The sequence below is a fragment of the Pelobates fuscus genome, chromosome 3 (assembly GCF_036172605.1).
Source record: "Pelobates fuscus isolate aPelFus1 chromosome 3, aPelFus1.pri, whole genome shotgun sequence".
In the NCBI taxonomy this organism is placed as follows: Eukaryota; Metazoa; Chordata; class Amphibia; order Anura; family Pelobatidae; genus Pelobates; species Pelobates fuscus.
The window spans coordinates 360,348,957-360,372,301 of NC_086319.1; the positions used below are offsets into that span (position 1 = coordinate 360,348,957).

Consider the following 23,345-nt stretch of genomic DNA (forward strand, 5'->3'; position numbering starts at 1 on the left):
ACAGGGCAGGGAGGAACAGGAAAGGTAAGTATTTAAACCATCAGGTTAATTCTGATTGGATAATTTCCAATCAGAATTAACAATCACACGTGGGAGATATCTAAACCTCCCACTGTGACTGAGGCACTGTGCCTTTAATGCCGGGTCAGGTGACTGACCCCGGCGTGACATATCTTGGGCAGTCCTCCAGCGTACAGCGTCATGCATGCTGCCGCTGGGGGGCGTGGAGGAAGACGCGGGCGGCATCCGAGGCTGGAGGGATGCCGCTCGCCGAGACCCCGTGGAGAAGGGGACCGCGGACGGCTGGAGGGTGAGTGCCGCGAGCGGACTGCAGCCTCCCCTTGCAGCCGCTCGCGGGGTCCTGACATTACCCCCCCCTCGAAGACCGCCCAGAGGGCGGGAAGCAGAAGGCTTCAAAGGAAACCGGGCATGAAAGGAGCGGATCAAAGAGGGAGCGTGCAGATCAGAGCACGAAACCCAAGATCGGTCCTCGGGGCCGTACCCCTTCCAATCCACCAGATATTGCAGCCGACCCCTAGAAACACGAGAGTCGAGAAGGGCAGCCACTTCGTACACATCACTGGGGACAGTGCGAGGGGAAACAGGCCGCCCGAGGGGACGAGAGAACCGGTTGCAAAGCAAGGGCTTCAAAAGCGAAACGTGAAACGTGTTCGGAATGCGCATGGAAGAAGGCAATTCCAGGGAGTAGGAAACGGGGTTAACCCTACGCAACACCTTGTAGGGACCAAGGAACCTGGGAGCGAACTTCATCGAGGGAACCTTGAGGCGGAGGTTCCTGGAGGACAACCATACCCTATCACCCGGAACATAGGAAGGGGCCGCACCCCTATGGCGATCAGCAAACTTCTTCTGAGCAGCCGCTGAACGGGACAGCGCAACATGGACCTGATCCCACATCTTCCGCAAAGAGGCGAGGTGCTGGTCCAAAGCGGGCATTCCCTTGTCGGAGAACGCACCGGGAAGGACGGAAGGCCGAAACCCATAAGCAACCTCAAAAGGACTTAAGCCAGTAGACGAATGAGACACCGTATTCCTGGCAAATTCAGCCCACGGAAGGAGGCGAGACCAGTCATCCTGGTGCGCATTAGTGAAGCAGCGCAAATACAATTCCACAGACTGATTAGCACGTTCGGCTGCACCATTAGATTGCGGGTGATAGGCGGAAGTAAACGACAAGGAGACCCCCATCTCAGCACAAAAACCTCTCCAAAACCGAGAGACAAATTGAGGACCCCTGTCAGACACTATATCTTGAGGTACCCCATGCAGGAGGAACACTTCCTTGGCAAACACCTGAGCAAGTTGAAGCTCAGAAGGCAATTTCCTAAGTGGAATAAAGTGCGCCATTTTAGAGAACCTATCCGTCACAGTTAATATCACTGTCTGACCATCGGAAGGAGGAAGGTCTACAATAAAATCCATGGATAAGTGGGTCCATGGTTTCTTGGGTACCGATAGAGGCATCAGGAGACCCTGGGGTCTCACATTAGGGGACTTACACTGCGTACAGACCCGACAAGCCTGCACAAAATCCACTACGTCTCGCTTGAGTGAAGGCCACCAGAACTGTTGAAGGAGGCCCTTATAAGTCTTGGTAACCCCCGGATGACCAGCAGTTTTGGCGGTGTGAAATAAAGCTAACAACTTCTTTCTGTCATTCACTCTAACGTATAGTCTGCCAACAGGCGTCTCAGGAGGTGCTTGAGTTTGGTATGTCTTAATATTATCGAGAACAAGGGACGAAACAACCAAACGGGTAGCAGCTATTATCTGAGACGCAGGTACAATAGGTTCAGGGGTCGGGTTAACAGATTCTAGAGGTTCATACTGTCGAGAGATAGCGTCAGCTTTGGCATTACGGCAACCAGGTCTGTAGGTAATCACGTATTGGAAGCGTGAAAGAAATAGAGACCATCTAGCCTGCCGGGCGGACAACCTTCTAGCATCAGCTATATAGGAGAGGTTCTTATGATCTGTTATAACCATGATTTTGTGTTTAGAACCCTCCAACAAGTACCTCCATTCCTTAAAAGCTAACACAATAGCCAATAGTTCCCTGTTCCCAACATCGTAATTCTTTTCCGGATCAGATAACCTTTTTGAAAAGTAGCAACAGGGATGGAGGGGTTCGTCATACGATGACCTCTGTGACAGTACTGCTCCCACACCTGATTCAGAAGCGTCCACTTCCATAACAAAGGGAAGAGAAGGATCAGGGTGGCGCAGTACTGGAGCAGAGGCAAATGCCTTCTTGAGAGTGTCGAAGGCCTTAAGGGCTTCAGGAGTCCAAACCCTAGGGTGTAGACCTTTCTTAGTCAGCTTCGTTATAGGGGAGATAAGTGGTGAAAAGTTTCTTATAAATTTCCTGTAATAGTTGGCAAATCCTATAAAACGCTGGATAGCCTTAAGACCATGGGGAAGCGGCCAGGATAGTATGGCTTCTAATTTAGCAGGATCCATACTGAAACCCTGTTCGGAAATTATATATCCTAGAAATTGCACCGAGGTCTGATCGAACAAACATTTTTCTAATTTACAATAAAGTCCGTTCTGTAATAACCTTTTAAGCACCATCCTAACATGATTATGATGTGTCTGTAAATCAGGGGAATATACAAGGATGTCGTCAAGGTACACCACGGCACAGACATGCAATAGATCCCTGAGGACATCGTTTATGAGGTCCTGGAACACCGCGGGAGCATTACACAGTCCAAAAGGCATGACTAGATACTCATAATGTCCGCTACGGGTATTGAATGCTGTTTTCCACTCATCATTCTCCTTTATACGAACAAGATTATAAGCCCCCCTGAGGTCCAATTTAGTGAAGTATTTAGAACCTTTGACCCGGTCAAACAACTCCGTGATGAGGGGAATAGGGTAGGCATTTTTAATCGTTATATTGTTCAGGCCCCTGTAGTCTATACAAGGCCATAGGTCACCCTCCTTTTTGGCAACGAAAAAGAAACCAGCCCCAGCAGGAGAGGAGGACCTTCTGATAAAACCTTTAGTTAAGGCTTCCTGTATGTACTCCTCCATTACCTGGTTCTCTTTTTCAGAAAGAGGGTATACCTTGCCCCTAGGCGGCATAGTACCAGGTAAGAGGTTTATGGCACAATCATATTCACGGTGCGGGGGTAGTTTATCTGCCTCCCTTTTTTCAAACACCTTAGCTAGGTCTGCATACACAGGGGGAACATAAACAGATAGTGGTTTGGCTGTGGGTACGTTAAGCAAGCCAACAGGACAAACACGAGTCATACATTCCTTTTGACAAGATTCCCCCCAGGAGAGTATCTCCAAACAACCCCAATCAATCATCGGATTGTGTTTAACCAACCAGGGGAAGCCCAAAACGATAGAGGCTGTAGGGGAGTTGATTATTTGAAAGGACAATCTTTCCTTGTGCAAGGCACCCACAGACATAACCAGTTCTTTGGTCTCATGGGTCACCAGAGGCTTCTCCAGTGGTCTACCGTCTATGGCCTCCACAGCCAAGGGAGTGACCCTTTGGATCAGAGTCAACGATGTGGCTTTAGCAAAACACTCATCCATAAGATTGTCAGCAGCCCCTGAATCTATCAAGGCTTTGGTTATCACGGAGGTATTTCCAACAAAAAGGGTAACCGTAATAAATGGTCTAGTAATGGGGGCGTGAGGGGTAAACGACATAACGTCCGAGGCCGACCCCTCTATAGGCCTTGGGTGCTGCAGTTTTCCCCGCAATTCAGGGCAGGTTCTTAGAAGGTGTCCCCTTTTCCCACAGTAAAGGCATAACCCTTCCCTTCTTCGGTATGATTTTTCTACCTCGGTTAACCCAGTAACACCCAATTGCAAGGTATCAGGGGGAGGTAGTCTAGAAGGGGGTAATGCCAGTAACGCAGTACTGGGTAAAGCAGGTGACATCTGTGTAAACATACGCCTCTGACTACGTCTCTCTCTAATACGATTATCAATACGGATGATATAATCTATAAGATCGTCTAGAAGGACAGGCAATTCCCTGGATGCTATTTCGTCTAGGATGTAAGCGGCCAAACCCTCCTGAAAGGCTGTAACGAGGGCATCATTATTCCATACCACCTCAGCTGCTAGAGTGCGGAATTCGATAGTGTAATCCGCTACAGATCTGTTAACCTGTCGGACCCTAAGCAGAGCTTTGCCAGCAGAAGCAACCCTACCGGGTTGATCAAACGTGCGTTTGAAAGCTGTCAGAAAATCTGCGAAGGACATAGGAGACGTATTCTCCCACATGGGGTTGGCCCATGCTAAAGCTCTCCCAGACAAGTGGTTTATCAAAAAGGCAATTTTAGTTCTGTCAGTGGGATAGGAACGTGGATTCATTACCAAATGGATGTCAATTTGATTGAGGAAACCACGACACAAAGTTGGGTTACCACTATAGCGCTGTGGCGGTGTCATATGGACTACATGAGCAGGAACGGGTACTGGAGTGGCAATGGGTTCGGACACAGCAGCAGCCACCTCCTGGACGGCAGGCTGCAAGTGTGCAGTATGAGTCAGTATGGTCTGTAAGGCTTGAGCAAACTGAACCATACGGTGGTCCAAGCCATCCAATCTAGCCTCCTGATTAACCAAAAGCTGGGGTATGTCAGCAGGTTCCATTATGGCCCTGTTGTAATGTCACGATTCGGGGAACCCAACACGCTAACACACACACAGACACACACACAGAAAGTGTGCAGTACCGGTCCTTAGAGTGGCCGGGCTAAGCACACACAGAATAGTCAGGAGACAAGCCGAGTAAGGGGAACCAGAAAACAGAATAACGAGAAACAAGCCGAGGTCAAAGGGTAGGAGAAAGTCACAAAGTCAGTATAACAAGCCAGAGAGTACGTAACCAGAAATCACACGTTCAGAATCAATACTAAAAAGCAAAGACCACAACAGGGCAGGGAGGAACAGGAAAGGTAAGTATTTAAACCATCAGGTTAATTCTGATTGGATAATTTCCAATCAGAATTAACAATCACACGTGGGAGATATCTAAACCTCCCACTGTGACTGAGGCACTGTGCCTTTAATGCCGGGTCAGGTGACTGACCCCGGCGTGACATATCTTGGGCAGTCCTCCAGCGTACAGCGTCATGCATGCTGCCGCTGGGGGGCGTGGAGGAAGACGCGGGCGGCATCCGAGGCTGGAGGGATGCCGCTCGCCGAGACCCCGTGGAGAAGGGGACCGCGGACGGCTGGAGGGTGAGTGCCGCGAGCGGACTGCAGCCTCCCCTTGCAGCCGCCCGCGGGGTCCTGACAAGGTACCCCTGACCTTGGCTCGCTATTTGACTATTCTTTGTGTGTGTGTAGTGTTAGTCCGACCATCTTAAGGTCCGGTATACATTACGAGGATTTGCATTCTGCGTGTAGGATCCCCGAACGTTCCCGACATTTTAATCCTGTGCACACTGTGTGCTGAGAGCCAATAGTGAGTCAATTGTAGTCAGAATGGTTGGAGTCTATCAGTAAAAAACAATAAATTAGAATGGCACAAATAGCTAAAAAATAAATGTTATCACCTTAAGGAAACTATAAACAATGGTATGTATGCAGCAACTCCGGACTCTCACAGGCACAGAGAGGGTCAGACCCTTGAAAACATTAGATCCAAGTGTGGGTACCCTGGATGAACTTACCACCAGCCAGAACCGTGAAGTTAAATGCTTTATTCCACATAAAAACAGTAATACTTAAAATAAATAAAATCTCACTGTACTTAGAGAAGATCAAAGTCCTGGGTATCGGTAGCTGTACAGTTCGAGCATCCTCTCGCTGTGTCTCCCAGCTTATCACAATCTCTTCACACGTGCAGGGACCTGCGGGTTCAGCGTGGGTTGCTACATGTTTCGCCCTGCTTTTCGGGGCTCTCTCAAGCATGTAGTGAGTCCTCCTATGCCTTTCCTTTATATGACGTCAGGCCGGTTAAAACATCTCTTTTCTTAAAGTGCCAAGTCCACATTATGTATATCGGTATAATATCGCACCAATGTACTAAAATAATTTCTAAAAAACATTTAAAATATAAAAATAAAATCCTCATAAACATAGAAAAGGGAAAGTATTCCCAGAACAATTATTACGAGTAGAGAATCAATTGAATAAAATGCACAATTATACCATAATATAGAATGAGAATAGTGAAGAAATTCTATCTATAAATAGCAATCAAATGATAAAAAATATCTAATAAGTACCAAGAGATCACACCTGTTAAATAATTGAAGCAGAAAAAAAAGAGAAACAATAAATAGATAATAGATAATTTATTGTTTCTCTTTTTACTGCTTAAATTTTGGGGTCAAAGGCCATGTACTAACCAATCACGGCACTGAGAGGCATATTTAAACCCTGTAATATTTGTCTGGTTATTGACTTTGGCTTTTGTTTTTGACTTTTCCTTCTTCTGGTATCTTGACCCTTGGCTAGTTATTCGTATTGTCTCATTCTAATTTCTAATGTATGTGATCTCAGGGACCTTAGAATAAAATGATAAGCACAAAACAATGACAAACTTGAAAAGGCTTTTCAAGTTTGTCATTGTTTTGTGCTTATTATTTTATTCTAAGGTCCATGAGGAAGTTCACATATAGTGAACGAAACGCGTAGGACCTATTGGCATTTTATATTTTATTTTATATTATATTTTATAATTATTTGGTGGAATTTTTTTTTGCCTTATCAATAAAGCTGCCATTTTTTCACCATCACTGGAGTCCTGCATTGTGTATCCATCGGTGAACAACAGAAGGGATCACTTGGCCCCCCACTGCTATCGGGGGAGGCACCCTAAAAGCGATATTTTCACGTAATCTTGTGAGTGCATTACATTTATACAATTTTGTTTTTTAAAATTGTATTACACTATGTATGCATTTTGTTTGTTTTAGATTTACAGCCGTATCCCAAATTCCTTTGTTGTCTTGTATTCTTGCTGTGTAAAGGTCATCTTTTCTGGGTAGTGACCTGGGAGGCCGTTGCACTATATCTTTGAGATAAGTATTCATTTTCACTTTTTAGGGCATATTTAGTGCCTATATATTGTCTTTCACATTTAAAAAGTTAGCCTGTATATATATATGCTATTTGAAGGGAAGTAATTAACTTGAGCGCTTAGTAACACCTTTCGTTTTTCTAATATTGTTTTTGCTTGGTCTGACACAATATGTTTGAGAAAAAAGTATTATTGATGGCAAGCAAGGCTCATTAATCATAAGTCAATTATGCAGCCCAAAGAAGCTCTGTCTCATATATGCTTTCAAGTTTCATCAATCAAGCCATTTATAGTTCACTGGGTTTTAAACTACACATTTTTTTTTTAATCACTTTCACCCACTCAACATACATAAACATCTCAACATACATGAACATGATTTGTGTGAAGTAGTAACTAATGAGCATTTGTGGCGAAACCGACCTCGCCACGTGTCCTTGGAGGGGGCTGCTTGCCCGCCTCTTGCCTTTAGACTATGGCCCCTGTTCTTTTTCCCTGCAGAAAGGCTGATTTGTACCTTTCTGCGGACTGTTAAAGCCATGCTACCCCAGATAGCTATGCCATGGAGCCCAGCCGTATACTGAAAGACTGTATGAAAGACTTTGGCTCCATGGCGATTGAACTGTATGCATGTGATCTGAGCGCCATCCGGTAATAATGTGTGCTCAGATCTAAGCTATCTGGGGATAGGTAGAATGTCTGTATTTTATGTAATAAATGTAACCTTGTGTATTTTATTGTATTTTACTGTCTTTTTACTGCCATGTGCTTAATGGAGTTTTGCCTCTGTCCTTGGAGATAATTGGATTACTTCTCAATTATCTCCAGGATAGAAGACTCTGTGGAAAGGGTTTTGGGCAGAAAAGCCATGCTTCATTTGGTCACAAAGGACTTGATCTATCTTTTGAACCAATGGACCAATTTGGATGATTTTGACATATGTTTGGATTTGGACTATGCTGATTCGGAAAATGTAAGTGAATGTGATGCATACTTTCAAAGTTATGAATATTGTGTAAAAAACTGTATTCCTCTGCCTGTGATAATGAGATTACCCATTGTGTTCAGTAATCATATCACAGGCAGAGGGGAGGATTTTGTGTGGGAGTGTCTGTGTGTATTGTACGGATTGATTGGTTGTTCTGTAAAACCCTGTGGGCTGTACTATGTTTGTGGATTGGGAATAAAAGAGACTGTATGTGCCAGTACAGCCAGATTCTGCTTAACCCTCAAAACGAAGTGTCGTCTCGTTATTGAGGGAATTGGATTGTATGCTGACTGCCAGGAGTGTAACCCTTTTGCATGGTTTTCCTGTTCGGCTGTTTCCAGGATTCGTAGAGTTTGCAGTTCAGGAGATTGGTGCTTACAGTTGCTGCCTGTGCATCTGGAAAGGGGAATATCGCCTAAACGGTTTTTAACCTTGGGTGAGCGAAACGGTCCGTTACAGCATTCTTTACATTTAAAAAGAATATGATAATCAAAAACAAATGCAAGATGCTTAAATGAAAATAAAAACAAAAACAACATTTGAATATATAAAGTTGGATTAATGGTGAATGTTTTATAAATAAAACAAAAGAAAACTTAATTGATAAACTATTGTCAAGTCACCATTTTTTTAAAATCTCATTTCATTATTGGGACAACTTTTGACCATTTAGTTAAGAGCAAATGGCTATCCATGTGTGACTTCTTTAACCCCTTAAGGAGCAAACTTCTGGAATAAAAGGGAATCATGACATGTCACGTGTCCTTAAGGGGTTAAATAATATTACTTAAAACATCAGTACATGCCTATGCATAATAATGTCATATAATTTAATTATTACAACGCGCCAACAAATTCCACAGCACTGTACAATGGGTGGACTAACAGACACATATTTTTTACAGGTTAAACGCGTTAAGTGGACATTTTTCAAGTGGACATTTTTTAGAGTGATTTTATATACAACATTTTATTGTTTTCGTTGGTAAATAAATAGTATATTTTTATCCTTTCATCACTCTGGATTACCATTCCTTTACTTCCTGGTTACCATCACATTCCCTGGTGGGGATTATACCAACTATGCTACACCGACTAGAGCAAGTCTTGCTCTAGAACATGTGAGTACGCCATTTTATATATATTTTATCATTGTATTTACCTTATCAATACATATTGCACTATTTGGATTCTCTATGTCTCTCCATATATCATCTGCCTGAGACTGTCAAGACACCTACTGCTCCATATATATCCTGAGACGAGGATTGTTCCGTCTATGCGAAATAACAGCTGAGCTCTGAGTTAGTTCTGGTAAATGTGAGTGTGCATTCATTTAAGCACTCTTTCACATACCCACTATACCTACCTTATTGCACTATTATTCTCTATGTAATTTACTTTGAGGTCAACTGTATAGAGACCGTCATCATAAGATCTGTGTACGTATATTATTTATATAATACTGTCTAGGGCGTGGTTCCTTCCTCTTTTCTGTTCAGACACGTATTTGTAATCAGACAAGCTGGATGAACAGAAATAGAGGAATTGAGGGTCGTGCTCAAGGAGCTTACATGCTAGAGAGGTGGGGTATAGTGATACAAAAGTTATGGTTAGGGTAGAAAAGTAGGTTCCTATGATAGTATTCACTGACAGCTTAGTGTTTTGTTTTGATGACAGTTGCAGGAGAGGATTCAGGGAGAGAAAGCTGTTCACAGTTTAATTGATATGCTTTCCTGAAGAAGTTAAATATTTTTTTGAAGGAATAGAGACTGGGTGAAAGTCTAAGAGAGCGGAAGGGCGTTCCCTAGGTCTGTTGCAACCCTAGAGAAGTCTTTAAGGCGAGCATCAGAGATAGGAGTACGAACAGAGGTTAGACGTAGGTCTTCGGCAGAGCATAGGGGCCTAGATGAGACATATTTGTGTATTAGTGAGGATAAGTAGGTCGGAGCAGCATTGTGTGTTAAAGGAGTCACCTAAATTACTTTAGCTAAATAAAGCAGTTTTAGTGTATAGATCATTCCCCTGACAATTTCACTGCTCAATTCACTGTCATTTAGGAGTGAAATCACGTTGTTTCTGTTTATGCAGCCCTAGCCACACCTCCCTTGGCTATGATTGACAGAGCCTGCATGAAAAAAAAACTGGTTTCACTTTCAAACAGATGTAATTTACCTTAAATAATTGTATCTCAATCTCTAAATTGAACTTTAATTACATACAGAAGGCTCTTGCAGGGTCTAGCAAGCTATTAACATAGCAGGGGATAAGAAAATCTTTATTAAACAGAACTTGCAATAAAGAAAGCCTAAATAGGGCTCTCTTTACAGGAAGTGTTTATGGAAGGCTGTGCAAGTCACATGCAGGGAGGTATGACTAGGGTTCATAAACAAAGGGATTTAACTCCTGAATGGCAGAGGATTGAGCAGTGAGGCTGCATGGGGCATGTTCTATACACCAAAACTGCTTCATTAAGCTAAAGTTGTTCAGGTGACTATAGTGTCTGTAACGGACCGTTTCACACACACAAGGATAAAACCCAGTTTAGGCGATAATCCCCTTTACAGATGCACAGGCAGCTACTGCAAACACCATTCTCCCGACTGGAGACACACGAACACTGAATCCGAGAAACCTTTTAAATTCTCCCAAGCATATGAATGCTGTAGACCATTGAATAGGAACCATACGAATAGGCTTGTACTCCTAGCAGTCAACTGGAACAGCATGCAATAAATCCTTCCCCCCAATAATGAGACGACACATCACTTTGAGGGTAAAACAGGAACTCTGGACTGGCTCATCCAGCCTGGCTTTTATTTCCAACTCACACATACAGGCCACACCCAGGGGGAGGCATAAAAGAACCAATGACATAGATGTTACCTCCCACACATCCCCTCCCCTTAGTGTGACACATAATCCCATTATGCATACAGTTTAAAATATACTTTTACACAACTTTCCTAACTCTAAAACCATACATCACATTCACATAAAAATACATATCCACAATCAATCCATTCAGGGGAACAACATATTAAAAAATGGCATGGATCAGATCAGGGGTTCAAAAGTTAGTAAAGTATCTTTTAAACCCCCTAGCTTCCCAGCTCAGACTGTTTTTTACAGAGCCTTCTCTGTGCTGGAGAAGTAATCTAATTATCTCCAGCACATAGACAGACTCCATTAACCACATGGTTACAGAAAGACATAAAACACTTTAAAATACAGAAAGTTACTTTTTAACCATAACACACAGACATTTCACATATCCCCAGATAGCTGGGATCTGCGCGCACAAAACTACCGAATAGCGCGCAGATCCTACTCACACAGTACAATTGCCATGGAGCTAAAGTCTTTCCCATAGTCTTTCATTATATGAATAGGCTCCATGGTATAGCTATCTGGGGTATCACATTCCCATAAAGTCTGGTCCATAGTCCAAAGGCAAGAGGCGGGCAATCAGCCCCCTCCAAGGACACGTGGCGAGGTCGGTTTTGCCACACTTCTCCCCTTTACCCCCCAGACTAACAGGGTACTTGACCTCCTGCCGGTCAGTGCCCTTGTTAGTCCAGCAGCCCACCCACAAGACAGAAACAGCAGTACAGCCCACCCACAATAAACCATTACTACACCTGGGTAAGGGAGAATCTTGTCCATGTCCAGGTGCCTTACCACGGCTGTGTGGGGGACTGGTAGGCTGCCTTGGTGGGTTGCTGAGGGTGCAGAGACCAGCGGTACTCTGTCCTGGTGCCAGCACTACCCCGGGAGTAGCCTGGTTGGAGCCTGGTTGCTGGAGATTGACTGTCTCCACTTTGGATATATCGCTCTGTGGCTGTGGGATAGGACCGACCGTCCCTACCCCTGGTGCTGTAAGTGCAGATACTACGGTCCCATCTGCACAGTTGTGGGGCTTAACATCTCCCCTTGGTGGGTTAGGCTGCCGCTGGAGAGAGGGTGTAACAAGCTCCTCTCTCTGGACGGTAAACTGCCGCTGGGGAGAGAGGCTAGCAGGCTCCTCTCCCTGCCATTCTCTCTGCTGGTGGAAAGGGAGACCAGCTGTCTCCCCTTTCCTTCTCTTGTCCTGCTGCTGGGGTGCGAGACTGACTGTCTCTGCTCCCTGCAGGACACACTGCCACTGGGGAGGATGGACGACACCATCAGCTCCCTGGGGTACACACGGCCGCTGGGGAGGAAGGACGGCACCTTCTGCTCCCTGGGACACCCACGGCCGCTGGGGAGGGAGGACGCTGCTCTCCTCTCCCTTCACTTCACACTGCCTTCCTGGCACATCACTTTGCTGCTGGGGGGCAGGAACAACAGCCTCTGCCCCCTGTAACTCAGCCTGCCGTTGGGGAGGGAGGACGACACCATCCGCTCCCTGGGTTACACACTGCCGCTGGGGAGGATGGATGACACCATCAGCTCCCTGGGGTACACACTGCCGCTGGGAGGAAGGACTGCACCTTCTGCTCCCTGGGGCACACACTGCCGCTGGGGAGGATGGACGACACCATCAGCTCCCTGGGGTACACACTGCCGCTGGGGAGGAAGGACTGCACCTTCTGCTCCCTGGGACACACACTGCCGCTGGGGATCTGGGCCGACTGCCCAGCATCCCTGTAGGGCCGGTAGAGAGATCTCGGTCCCATCTCCCCCGGCCATCTGTGGGTCTCTCCAGGGCCAGTCCATGAGGTCCCCCACTTCTGCAGCTGGTAGTGAAGCAGGAGGTACCTCGGCCCCGTTTTCCCAGCTGTAGGCTAGCAGGTCTGGGTCTGCCACCCAGTTTTCCCGGTCTGCGTCCCTGCTCTGCGGCTGGCCGGAATTTAATAGTTCTACATAGTCCATCTCCAGCCCTTGTTCCATGGCAGCGAAACGGCGGAGGTCTTGTCCCAGTCCAATAGATCTCGGGCCCTGTAACATCTCACTCCGGTAATGCACGATAGCCCAGTACCGTGACTCTGCTGGACTGCCGAAGTCGACGTCTTCTGTTAGGGCCTTCCACAACAGGCCAGGGCTAGTGTAGTGATCCCCCTCCGGCTGGATGCCCTCTGCCCTCCACGTCTCTGGCTGGACAGTGCACCACCACAGTGCCCGGTATGAGACATCCAGGCTCAGTTCCCTTTCCACGAGGTACTCAAGTTCTCTTACCCGCTCCCCTCCGGGTTGGTCCCCCAGAAGCAGCATCCGCCAGGCCATTTGTTCCTCCAACTGGTATACGTCACCAGGAAAGCGCTGCTGCCGTTGATACTGGACTTCTTCCAGGGCATCATACCATAATTCTATCCGGGCATTATCTCTCCATTCTAATTCACTCTCTTCCTCAGGTGTGTGTGTTGCCCAGGTGTGCGTGTTGCCCATTTTCCCAAAATCCTTCGTAGATAGGGTCGCTGTACGGGTACTGGCGTTGCCCTCACTTTGTACTCCAGGAATGGTGTTGTCTGTAGCTGTCCCTCTGGTTGTAGGAACGATCCCACCGCTGCCACCAATTGTAACGGACCGTTTCACACACACAAGGATAAAACCCAGTTTAGGCGATAATCCCCTTTACAGATGCACAGGCAGCTACTGCAAACACCATTCTCCCGACTGGAGACACATGAACACTGAATCCGAGAAACCTTTTAAATTCTCCCAAGCATATGAATGCTGTATACCATTGAATAGGAACCATACGAATAGGCTTGTACTCCTAGCAGTCAACTGGAACAGCATGCAATAAATCCTTCCCCCCAATAATGAGACGACACATCACTTTGAGGGTAAAACAGGAACTCTGGACTGGCTCATCTAGCCTGGCTTTTATTTCCAACTCACACATACAGGCCACACCCAGGGGGAGGCATAAAAGAACCAATGACATAGATGTTACCTCCCACACATCCCCTCCCCTTAGTGTGACACATAATCCCATTATGCATACAGTTTAAAATATACTTTTACACAACTTTCCTAACTCTAAAACCATACATCACATTCACATAAAAATACATATCCACAATCAATCCATTCAGGGGAACAACATATTAAAAAATGGCATGGATCAGACCAGGGGTTCAAAAGTTAGTAAAGTATATTTTAAACCCCCTAGCTTCCCAGCTCAGACTGTTTTTTACAGAGCCTTCTCTGTGCTGGAGAAGTAATCGAATTATCTCCAGCACATAGACAGACTCCATTAACCACATGGTTACAGAAAGACATAAAACACTTTAAAATACAGAAAGTTACTTTTTAACCATAACACACAGACATTTCACATATCCCCAGATAGCTGGGATCTGCGCGCACAAAACTACCGAATAGCGCGCAGATCCTACTCACACAGTACAATTGCCATGGAGCTAAAGTCTTTCCCATAGTCTTTCATTATATGAATAGGCTCCATGGTATAGCTATCTGGGGTATCACATTCCCATAAAGTCTGGTCCATAGTCCAAAGGCAAGAGGCGGGCAATCAGCCCCCTCCAAGGACACGTGGCGAGGTCGGTTTCGCCACAGTGTCCCTTTAAGTTCTCGAAGCATCAATAAGACAGTTTCTTGGAAACCTGGAGATTGATATATCTTAGCCTTTCATTATACCTCACCCTTAACTTATTCAAACCTAAAATTACTGTTGTGAATAATAATTGAAAAAAACAAAATGTTTAGTAGACATCTTCTAATTGGTAATGTGTATTTAATAACATGGAGACTAATAAAGTTTATAAAACAAGGAACAATTTAAAAAAAATCTACATAATTACTATGTGTGCTTGATAAACATGGCTTCTACCAAAGAGAATCCACACTAGAACCATGAAGAAAGTTATGCAAATATTTAATGAACCAACAATTGGTTAAATATGCATATAGCAAAAAAATTGATAATATACAGGCATCAAAAATAAAACAGTAACAATTTACCAAAGTACTCACTAGCCTAACCTGGCAGAAACACGAGTCATCAACATTTCGGCACCAACTGGCTCCCTTTTTCAACGGTACCCTTGATAAAGGCAACCAGTTGGTGCCGAAATGTTGGGGGTAGTTGGTGACTTATACACAGAGATATCAGTCACATCTGCTGTATACAGTGACACTATGCCTGCACACCAGCGCATAAATTAAGATTATATAAGTTAAATAAATTGAGGCAGCCAGTTGGTGCCGAAACGTTGGGGGTATTGGGGACTCTTGTTTCTGCCAGGTTAGGCTAGTGAGTACTCTGGTAAATTGTTACTGTTTTATTTGTCATGCCTGTATATTGTCACTCTGTAATTTTTTTGCTATATGCATATTTAACCAATTGATGGTTCATTAAATATTTGCATAACTTTCTTCATGGTTCTAGTGTGCATTCTCTTTTTGGTAGTATTTATGTTTATTTGGTACTTGAGGGAGTACCTGTGAGTAATAGCACCTATAACAATACTTTTTCTATTGTTATATATTCTCTCCATACGGTGTTATTGTATGATAAACATGTCTTGAAATGTCATAAATGTAGGTATAAGGTATATCAAGGAATTAATTCATAACAAACACTGTAATGAGGTAATTTATTTTGTGTTTGTTTGTTTTTTTCCGGACTTTGAATCATAACATTCTAAAGTGAGAATTGTCAGTAATTAAAAGTTGTAGTCCAAAACAGCCATACTGAAAATATTATCCATGCCAGCTACGCTTTTAGTTTGGCTATTTTGGTACAAAATCGCTCTTTTTCTTTGAATTCCCTTAAAAGTCATTTAGTAATAATCCTATCAGTGATCCTTCCACACAGTTCCCTCAACTAAACTTCTCACAAGATTCTTCTCACAAGATATCAGCAAATGCATCACACACAATCTGAAATGTAACAAATAAACTGCACTCAATCTTCCAGCCTTAGAACAAGGGTGCAACCAGATCTGGGTTCAGCACCAAATCCCAAATGTAATACTTCAAAAGAAAGGCTAAGTGCACTCCAAAGGTTCAATTCCAGGCAATTTATTGTCACCAGAATGTGCAAAATAACGTTTCGACCAGTGTGGTCTTTATCAAGCTGATAAAGATGACCCAAAATCTAGGCATCCGGAGCACTACAGCTTAATGTAGTGGTTCTGGGGCAAATAGACTGTCTGTGCAGTCCGACCAGTGTAAATGCTGCCTTGTTTGAGAAAAGGGAGCATTTACACTGCTGCCAAACGCCATCTCTCTCAGAAAACCACGCAAGGGACCTCCTCGGTTCGGGATTACATGTTTGTATTTCTATCCCCTATTTTGTATTTCTAATGCTAAAACGTTCCTTTAAATATTAGTATGTGTCTACGGATAATAATATAATATAAATTAATAAAATATGATATATGATCTAACAAGATTTTTGCTTCTACTAAAAAGTAATGCTTTGTATTTTTACTCTGAGCTCAAAGCCTATCAGAATATTTACATTCAATAATTATTTATGTCATTTTATTTAATATTGCCAATGCTCTTTATTTAATGTTGCCAATACGTATTAAGAATACATAAAATTTCCCCAGCTCTTGCAATTATAACTCCCATTGCCGAGTTTTTGTTTGATTAAGTATGTATTTCAGTAACCTTTCATGCATTGCTAATTACTTCAGATAATAGACACATTTAATATTCATGAATGATTTATATATTTTTTTTTTTTATCATTTATAATATGCTAGCATTATATTTAAAAGAATCCCCTGTCTGACTATAATAGGTGAGGGAATTTAAGAACAAACAAAGAGATATAAATTGAATGTCGGTTACGATGTGTTTATTTTTTCTTAACAGCTGTAACTCAATATAATGAATCCACTGAGACTTTCTCCGATCTCCATCAATTAAAATTCCCTAAATTCCCTATGTAACATGCACACAGGGTGTCCTCTGGATAGTCCTCTATTGCGCAATACTGGTATAACTTGCATATATGCCTTAATTTGTCACTAAGAGACTTATTAAATTAGATTAGATGTCGTGGACTAAATCAGGCGACACAATGGAAAAGTAACATTTACATCATTATGCCTCAATTAACCATGCAATATACACATACTGAACTTATTTTGACAACATTCTTAAGAGATGCTCTTTGATCAAACTATAGCTAGTAGATGAAATTTAAAGGGATAGCTGTTACACCAATAAAACATTGAAATTCACCTATTATGTGTCTTAACCTTCTCAATATATTCTTAGAAATATTGCATGCAGATTTCGTTATGGAAGTTACATTCAATTTTATTTCTAATATATTAATATATATACATATATATATATATATATTTTTTTTTTTTTCTTTTTTTTTTTTTTTCTATTTTATCCCCTCCACTTACAATGTTCATTGACAGATAAAGTAACTAAGAGGGAGTCAAGATGGAGGTGTTAATTCCAGGATACATATCAATATATTGTGCATTCAATATATTTAGATCCTTCCATTTTTTTATTTTATGTTGCAGCCTTATGCTACAATTGTTAACTGTTATTTCTTTTGTTCTGTTCCTTTTTGTTATCTATTTTTTCCCCTTCAATCTACTCTCACTACTCCATAATGACAAAGCAAACACCAAAATCTTATAGATCATTGCAAATATATTAAACATAATTAGCTGAAATGTCACATTGACATAAGTATTCAGACCCTTAACTCAGTACTAAGTTGCAGCATCTTAGGCAGCGATTACAGTCAAAAGTCTTTTTGGGTAAGAAACAACAAGCTTTGCACACCTGGATTTAGGTAGTTTGTGCCATTTAACTTTGCAAATCTTGTCAAGCTCTGTCAGGCTGGTAAGGGACCATTGATGGCAGCCATATTCAGGTCTCTACAGTTTGATGGGTTCAAGATTAACTTCTGGCTGTACCATTCTTGGACATTTTTTGTTTTGTCTTGGCAGTGTGCTTAGTAATTGTCCTATTGGAAAGTGAACCTTTAGCCCAGTCTGAGGTCCTAAGCGCTCTGGACCAGGTTTTGATTAAGGATATCTATGCATTTTGCTGTGTTCAACGCAAACCCGCAACCTGATCAGTCTAACAGTCCCTGACACTAAAATACTCGAAGCATGATGCTACTGCCACCATTGGGAGTATATTGCACAGGTAATCAGTGGTGCCTGGTTTTCTTCATGCATGACTATCTAAACTGAGGCCAAAGTGTTCAGTGTCCGTTTCATCAGACCAGAGAATCTTGTTTCTCACAGTTCGAGAGTCCATTTGGTGCTGATTTGCAAATTCAAAGCAGGCTTGTATGTGGCTTCAATCTGGCCAGTTTGCCAGAAAGGTTGTGGTGCTGTAGTGATGGTTGTCTTTTCACAATTTTCTTCCATCTCCACACATGATCCCTGGAGCTCACCCAGAATGACCATAGGGTTCTTCATCACTATTAAAGGGACACTGTAGGCAATAGAACCATTTAATTGAAGTGTTTATAGTGCTTGTAGTCCCCTAGTGATGTCCTTCCATTAAATGTTAAACCATTTTCAAGCAGTTTAATATTGAATGAGGATCCTTGGCTACTGGAGATATTGCAAAGGTGTAGATTCATACCAGCAATGGCCACTGTGATTGTCTGAAAGCTACTTTCTACACCTTTTCAGAAATATGTAAAGAACTCACTCAAAAGACTCACTCAATGATCTGCTAAGCTCCCCCTTGCTTATCTTACCCCCCTGTGCATTTGTATCACCCAGTACTCCTTGTTCTCTGCCCAGGAGACGTTCCCAGAGAGTACCCAATAGCCTAGGAAGGCGCTTTTTGGAGAGAGGTTGTTACCCCTCAGGACAGACAATTGCTCTCTATAACCATTAGGGAACTCTCTCGCTATGAGGAGATATAGCTCCCGGTAAATCACAGACGAATGACCCGAACTGCATGGAACTCTTTCCGGCCAGACCTGTTACAGTAGTCGGTCAAAACGTTGATACAGTGGTGTTTGGACAATACCCCATGGATCCGATCAGATCTTTTGGAGGTTATGTAACATGTGGGGGTACATTGTGGTTTAATGCATGTTTTAGGGCTATTTTCTGATGTGACCTCTGTATCCGGGAGATAATTGGTTTAAATGAGGGCTAACTAATTTATCTCCCAGACATAGAGGCGCCTGGGTGGGCTTGGATCTGTGAGAGAGCTACAACTGAGGTACCACTCTCTGTACAGGCACCCCGTTACATTTGTATTCTACTTTTAGCAGACAGTACCTTAAAACTGAAAATTGTACATCAGGACTAATATCCCGATTATAAATACATTCTGTGAGTTTCCTTGTATTTGGCAATACAGTTACATATTCAGAGTTTGGTAAATTATTCTGCTTATTCTGGCTAGTGACATTGATCCATTTATTTAAGGGGATACAAAGGGGAATTCAATCTTCCGTGGTGCTTAGATGGCACTCCGACTCCTATAATGGGGGAGACTAATGCACACGCACGCTGAGGGATGCAAGCTCATTAGACCATCTCTATATAAAAGCATTGCTTCAGTGTTTTTCCTATAGGGATTTTACTGACACTGGATGTCCTCACGCAGAGAGTGAGGACTTCCAGCATCAATTAGGCAATCACCAGTAGGTGTGTCTAGTGGCTGTCTAATAGACACTCTCGAGAGGCAGGCTTAGTCTTGCAATGTAAACATTGCAGTTTCTCAAAAACTGCAATGATTTACATTGCAGGACTAAGGGGGACAGGGAGAGTGCATCCAGACCATTTCTATGAGCTGAAGTGGTCTGAGTGCATATAGTGTCCAATTAAGCACTTTATTGCCCTTTATTCACTTTATTTCCCTTAAAGCAATTTAGAAACTGTGCTCTATGGTCATTCTATACAGGTGATACTCATAAAATTAGAATATCATGCAAAAGTTCATTTATTTCAGTATTGCAACGTAAAAGGGGAAACTAATATATGAGATAGACGCATTACATGCAAAGCAAAATAGTTCAGGCCGTAATTTTTCATAAGTGCGATGATTATGGCTTACAGCTCATGAAAACCCCAAATCCAAAATCTCAGTAAATTAGAATATTGTGAAAAGGTGCAATATTCTAGGCTCACAGTGTCCCACTCTAATCAGCTAAGTAAGCCATAACACCTGCAAAGGGTTTCTAAGCCTTTAAATGGTCTCTCAGTCTGGTTTAGTAAGAATCACAATCATGGGAAAGATTGCTGACCTGACAGTTATGCAGAAAACCATCATTGACACCCTCCATAAGGAAGGAAAGCCTCAAAAGGTAATTGCGAAGGAAGTTGGATGTTCCCAAAGTGCTGTATCAAAGCACATTAATAGAAAGTTATGTGGAAGAAAAAGGTGCACAAGCAGTAGGGATAACCACAGCCTGGAGAGGATTGTCAGGAAAAGGCCATTCAAAAGTGTTGGGGACTTTTACAAGGAGTGGACAAGAGCCACCACATACAGATGGATCCTGGACATGGGCTTCAGATGTCGTATTCCTCTTGTCAAGCCGCTCCTGAACAACAAGCAACGTCAGAAGCATCTTACCTGGGCTAAAGAAAAACAGACCTGGTCTGTTGCTCAGTGGTCCAAAGTCCTCTTTTCTGATGAGAGCAACTTTTGCATCTCATTTGGAAACCAAGGACCCAGAGTCTGGAGGAAGAATGGAGAGGCACACACTGCAAGATGCTTGAAGTCTAGTGTGAAGTTTGCACAGTCGGTGTTGATTTGGGGAGCTATGTCATCTGCTGGTGTTGGTCCACTGTGCTTCATTAAGTCCAGGGTCAACGCAGCCATCTACCAGGAGATTTTGGAGCACTTCATACTTCCTTCCGCAGACAAGCTTTATGGGGTTGCTGACTTCATTTTCCAGCAGGACTTGGCACTTGCCCACACTGCCAAAAGCACCAAAGCCTGGTTCAATGAACGTGGGATAACTGTGCTTGATTGGCCAACAAACTCGCCTCATCTGAACCCCATAGAGAATCTATGGGGCATTGCCAAGAGAAATATGAGAGACATGAGACCGAACAATGCAGAAGAGCTGTAGGCCGCTATTGAAGCATCCTGGTCTTCCATAACACCTCAGCAGTGCCACAGGCTGATAGCTTCCATGCCACACTGCATTGAGGCAGTAATTGCTGCAAAAGGGGCCCAAACCAAGTACTGAGTCCATATGTATGCTTATACTTTTCAGAGGTCCGATATTGTTCTATGTACACTCCTTGTTTTATTGATTGCATGTAATATTCTAATTTACTGAGATTGTGGATTTAGGGTTTTCATGAGCTATAAGCCATGATCATCGCACTTACGACAAATCACAAGCAAGAACTATCTTGCTTTGCATGTAATGCATCTATCTCTTCTATTAGTGTCCCCTTTTATGTTGCATTACTGAAATAAATGAACTTTTGCACGATATTCAAATTTTTGGAGTATCACCTGTATACCCGTTTGTCATGCTTGGAATGGTTAAACTTGATGGACTTTGTATCTTTTTACAACCTTACTATATATCTTTAATAGCATATTTATTGTACAATTATCTTTGCAGAAAGCTATTTTATTGAAGACTCTTATCACGTAACAATCCATCGACTTCACACCATGAATTATTTTCAAATAAAGATATAGAATCTTCCCATCGATCCACATTTTCATGCAATTCATACTTTTTTTGGCTAATGTTTAATTGGATGCAAGATTGGTTTTAACTAGAATTTGCACATTTAGAGATAATCTACGATGAGCTCCCAAATAGGTTTTCTACTATAGTTACATTTGTAATTTCACTGAATTTTGCAAGTCGGTGAGACATTCAGAGTTTAGTTAATGACTGTCAATGGGTCTACATACCAAGAAACATTCAACTTGATGAACTTTGCCTCCACTTTATTCATCCCAACAAGGTCCTGTATGTAATTTTTTTTTTTTTTTTACATTCTTTATTTTCGAAGTGCGCATAGTTACAACAGTTGCTTAGGAGGTACCCCAAAGGCAGTCCTCTACATGTTAGGCACAGTTTCAACAGGGGTAGACATAAGATCTTGCACACAATTTTTTTTTTTTAGTTAAGGATATGAACGGTAATGATATACATTGCTTAGTAAGTTTGAAAACCTAACATATAAAAACATCGCTTTAGATTCTACGTAGTAGGTTAATATGCTGTGTCAGATGCTAGGCAGAAACATTAGACAGACAGTTTACACATTAAACACTCTAGTTTAAGACTATACTGCTAGGTCTGGTCTGAAAAAGCAAGTGTCAGGGGACCGGGTTAAAGACACTGTTAAGAAAATACTTGCTGGAACGTGTTAGTTTATAGGTCCGTCATTTCGACCGCTGGTACCGCTGACAGTCCACTGGGCACACTGTCCTGTTATAGTAAGTATGCTGAGGTTTTGCGGCTTGAGGAGGTCTCGTGGGCTTTTCCTTGTGGTTTGGGGCTGGTGGCGGAACGTTGAGGTTCGGAGTCTCGTGGTAGCGGTGGGTAGAACGCCGATCCTCGGCTTGTTATCTCTGCCGCCAGTGCAGCTTTCACCTGTGGTGTTGGCAGGTTAGTGCGGTATGATTGTTGGCCCATGGGGGGTCTCTCAGGCCGTTTCCCTCTGCCCGCTCGGTGTGCCTTGCCTGGCTCCACTGTTTGCTCTGCCCAGTTGAGTTGTTGGGCCCAAAGGGTGTCGGAAACGATTCCCAGGGCGTCTGGTGTACGGGTCTTCGGGCCTGCTGAGGCCGGTTGCGGCAACGACGGACCTCGTGCTGTAGAGCCTGGTGCGGTCGCCATCTTGATTTCTTTTCCCGCATGTTGTGGAGGTGTTGCAGGGCTCGCAGGTTGTCCCCCGGGACCGGGATATCCCCCCCGGTCCAAAGAGGGGGGGGTTGAGGTGGTTCGTGGGTGCCCCCTTGTCTGCCAGAGAACCGGGAGAGCGTCCGTCTCTCCTCGGCTCCCGCCCGCACAGGCCGCCAGCCTCGCTTAGGTCCGCTTTGCCCCGGAGAGCCCATTAACGGGTGTCCCCGTGTGCCATGCAGTCTCCTCGTTCCGAGTCTCGTGTGCAGCAGTCCCTGTGGTCGGGCGGTCGGGCAATGAACCCCGAATCTAGGCCTTGGACTCGGGAGCCCTCCACATGTGCGTCCGTTCTCTGTGAGAGTCAGGCTCTGCCCCCCTGTATGTAACTTTAATAACCTTTTCATGGCATAATCGACTTTTTAAAAAGCTATTTTATGAGTACCAGTATTTACTTAACATGTTGCAACAATACACTACTTCCTGGTGATTTCATTACTGTACTACAGTGCCACACCTTTGGTGCTAGTGAGTTATTTATTTTCCAAGGTAATATATTTGCATTTGATATTAGTATTCTTCAGCCCAGGTGCAGCTGATCA

At 43.5% G+C, this 23,345-nt stretch overlaps 1 protein-coding gene across 1 annotated transcript in view; it reads left to right on the forward strand.

The window, feature by feature from the left end:
- LOC134601848 (olfactory receptor 5F1-like) overlaps window positions 1–18,027 on the forward strand; it is a 32,142-nt gene extending 14,115 nt beyond the window's left edge. Inside the window, exon 4 of the mRNA XM_063446350.1 lies at window positions 17,900–18,027. Coding sequence (XP_063302420.1) covers window positions 17,900–18,027 — 128 coding nt within the window. The remainder of the gene's footprint in view (window positions 1–17,899) is intronic.
- Window positions 18,028–23,345: the final 5,318 nt, after the last annotated feature.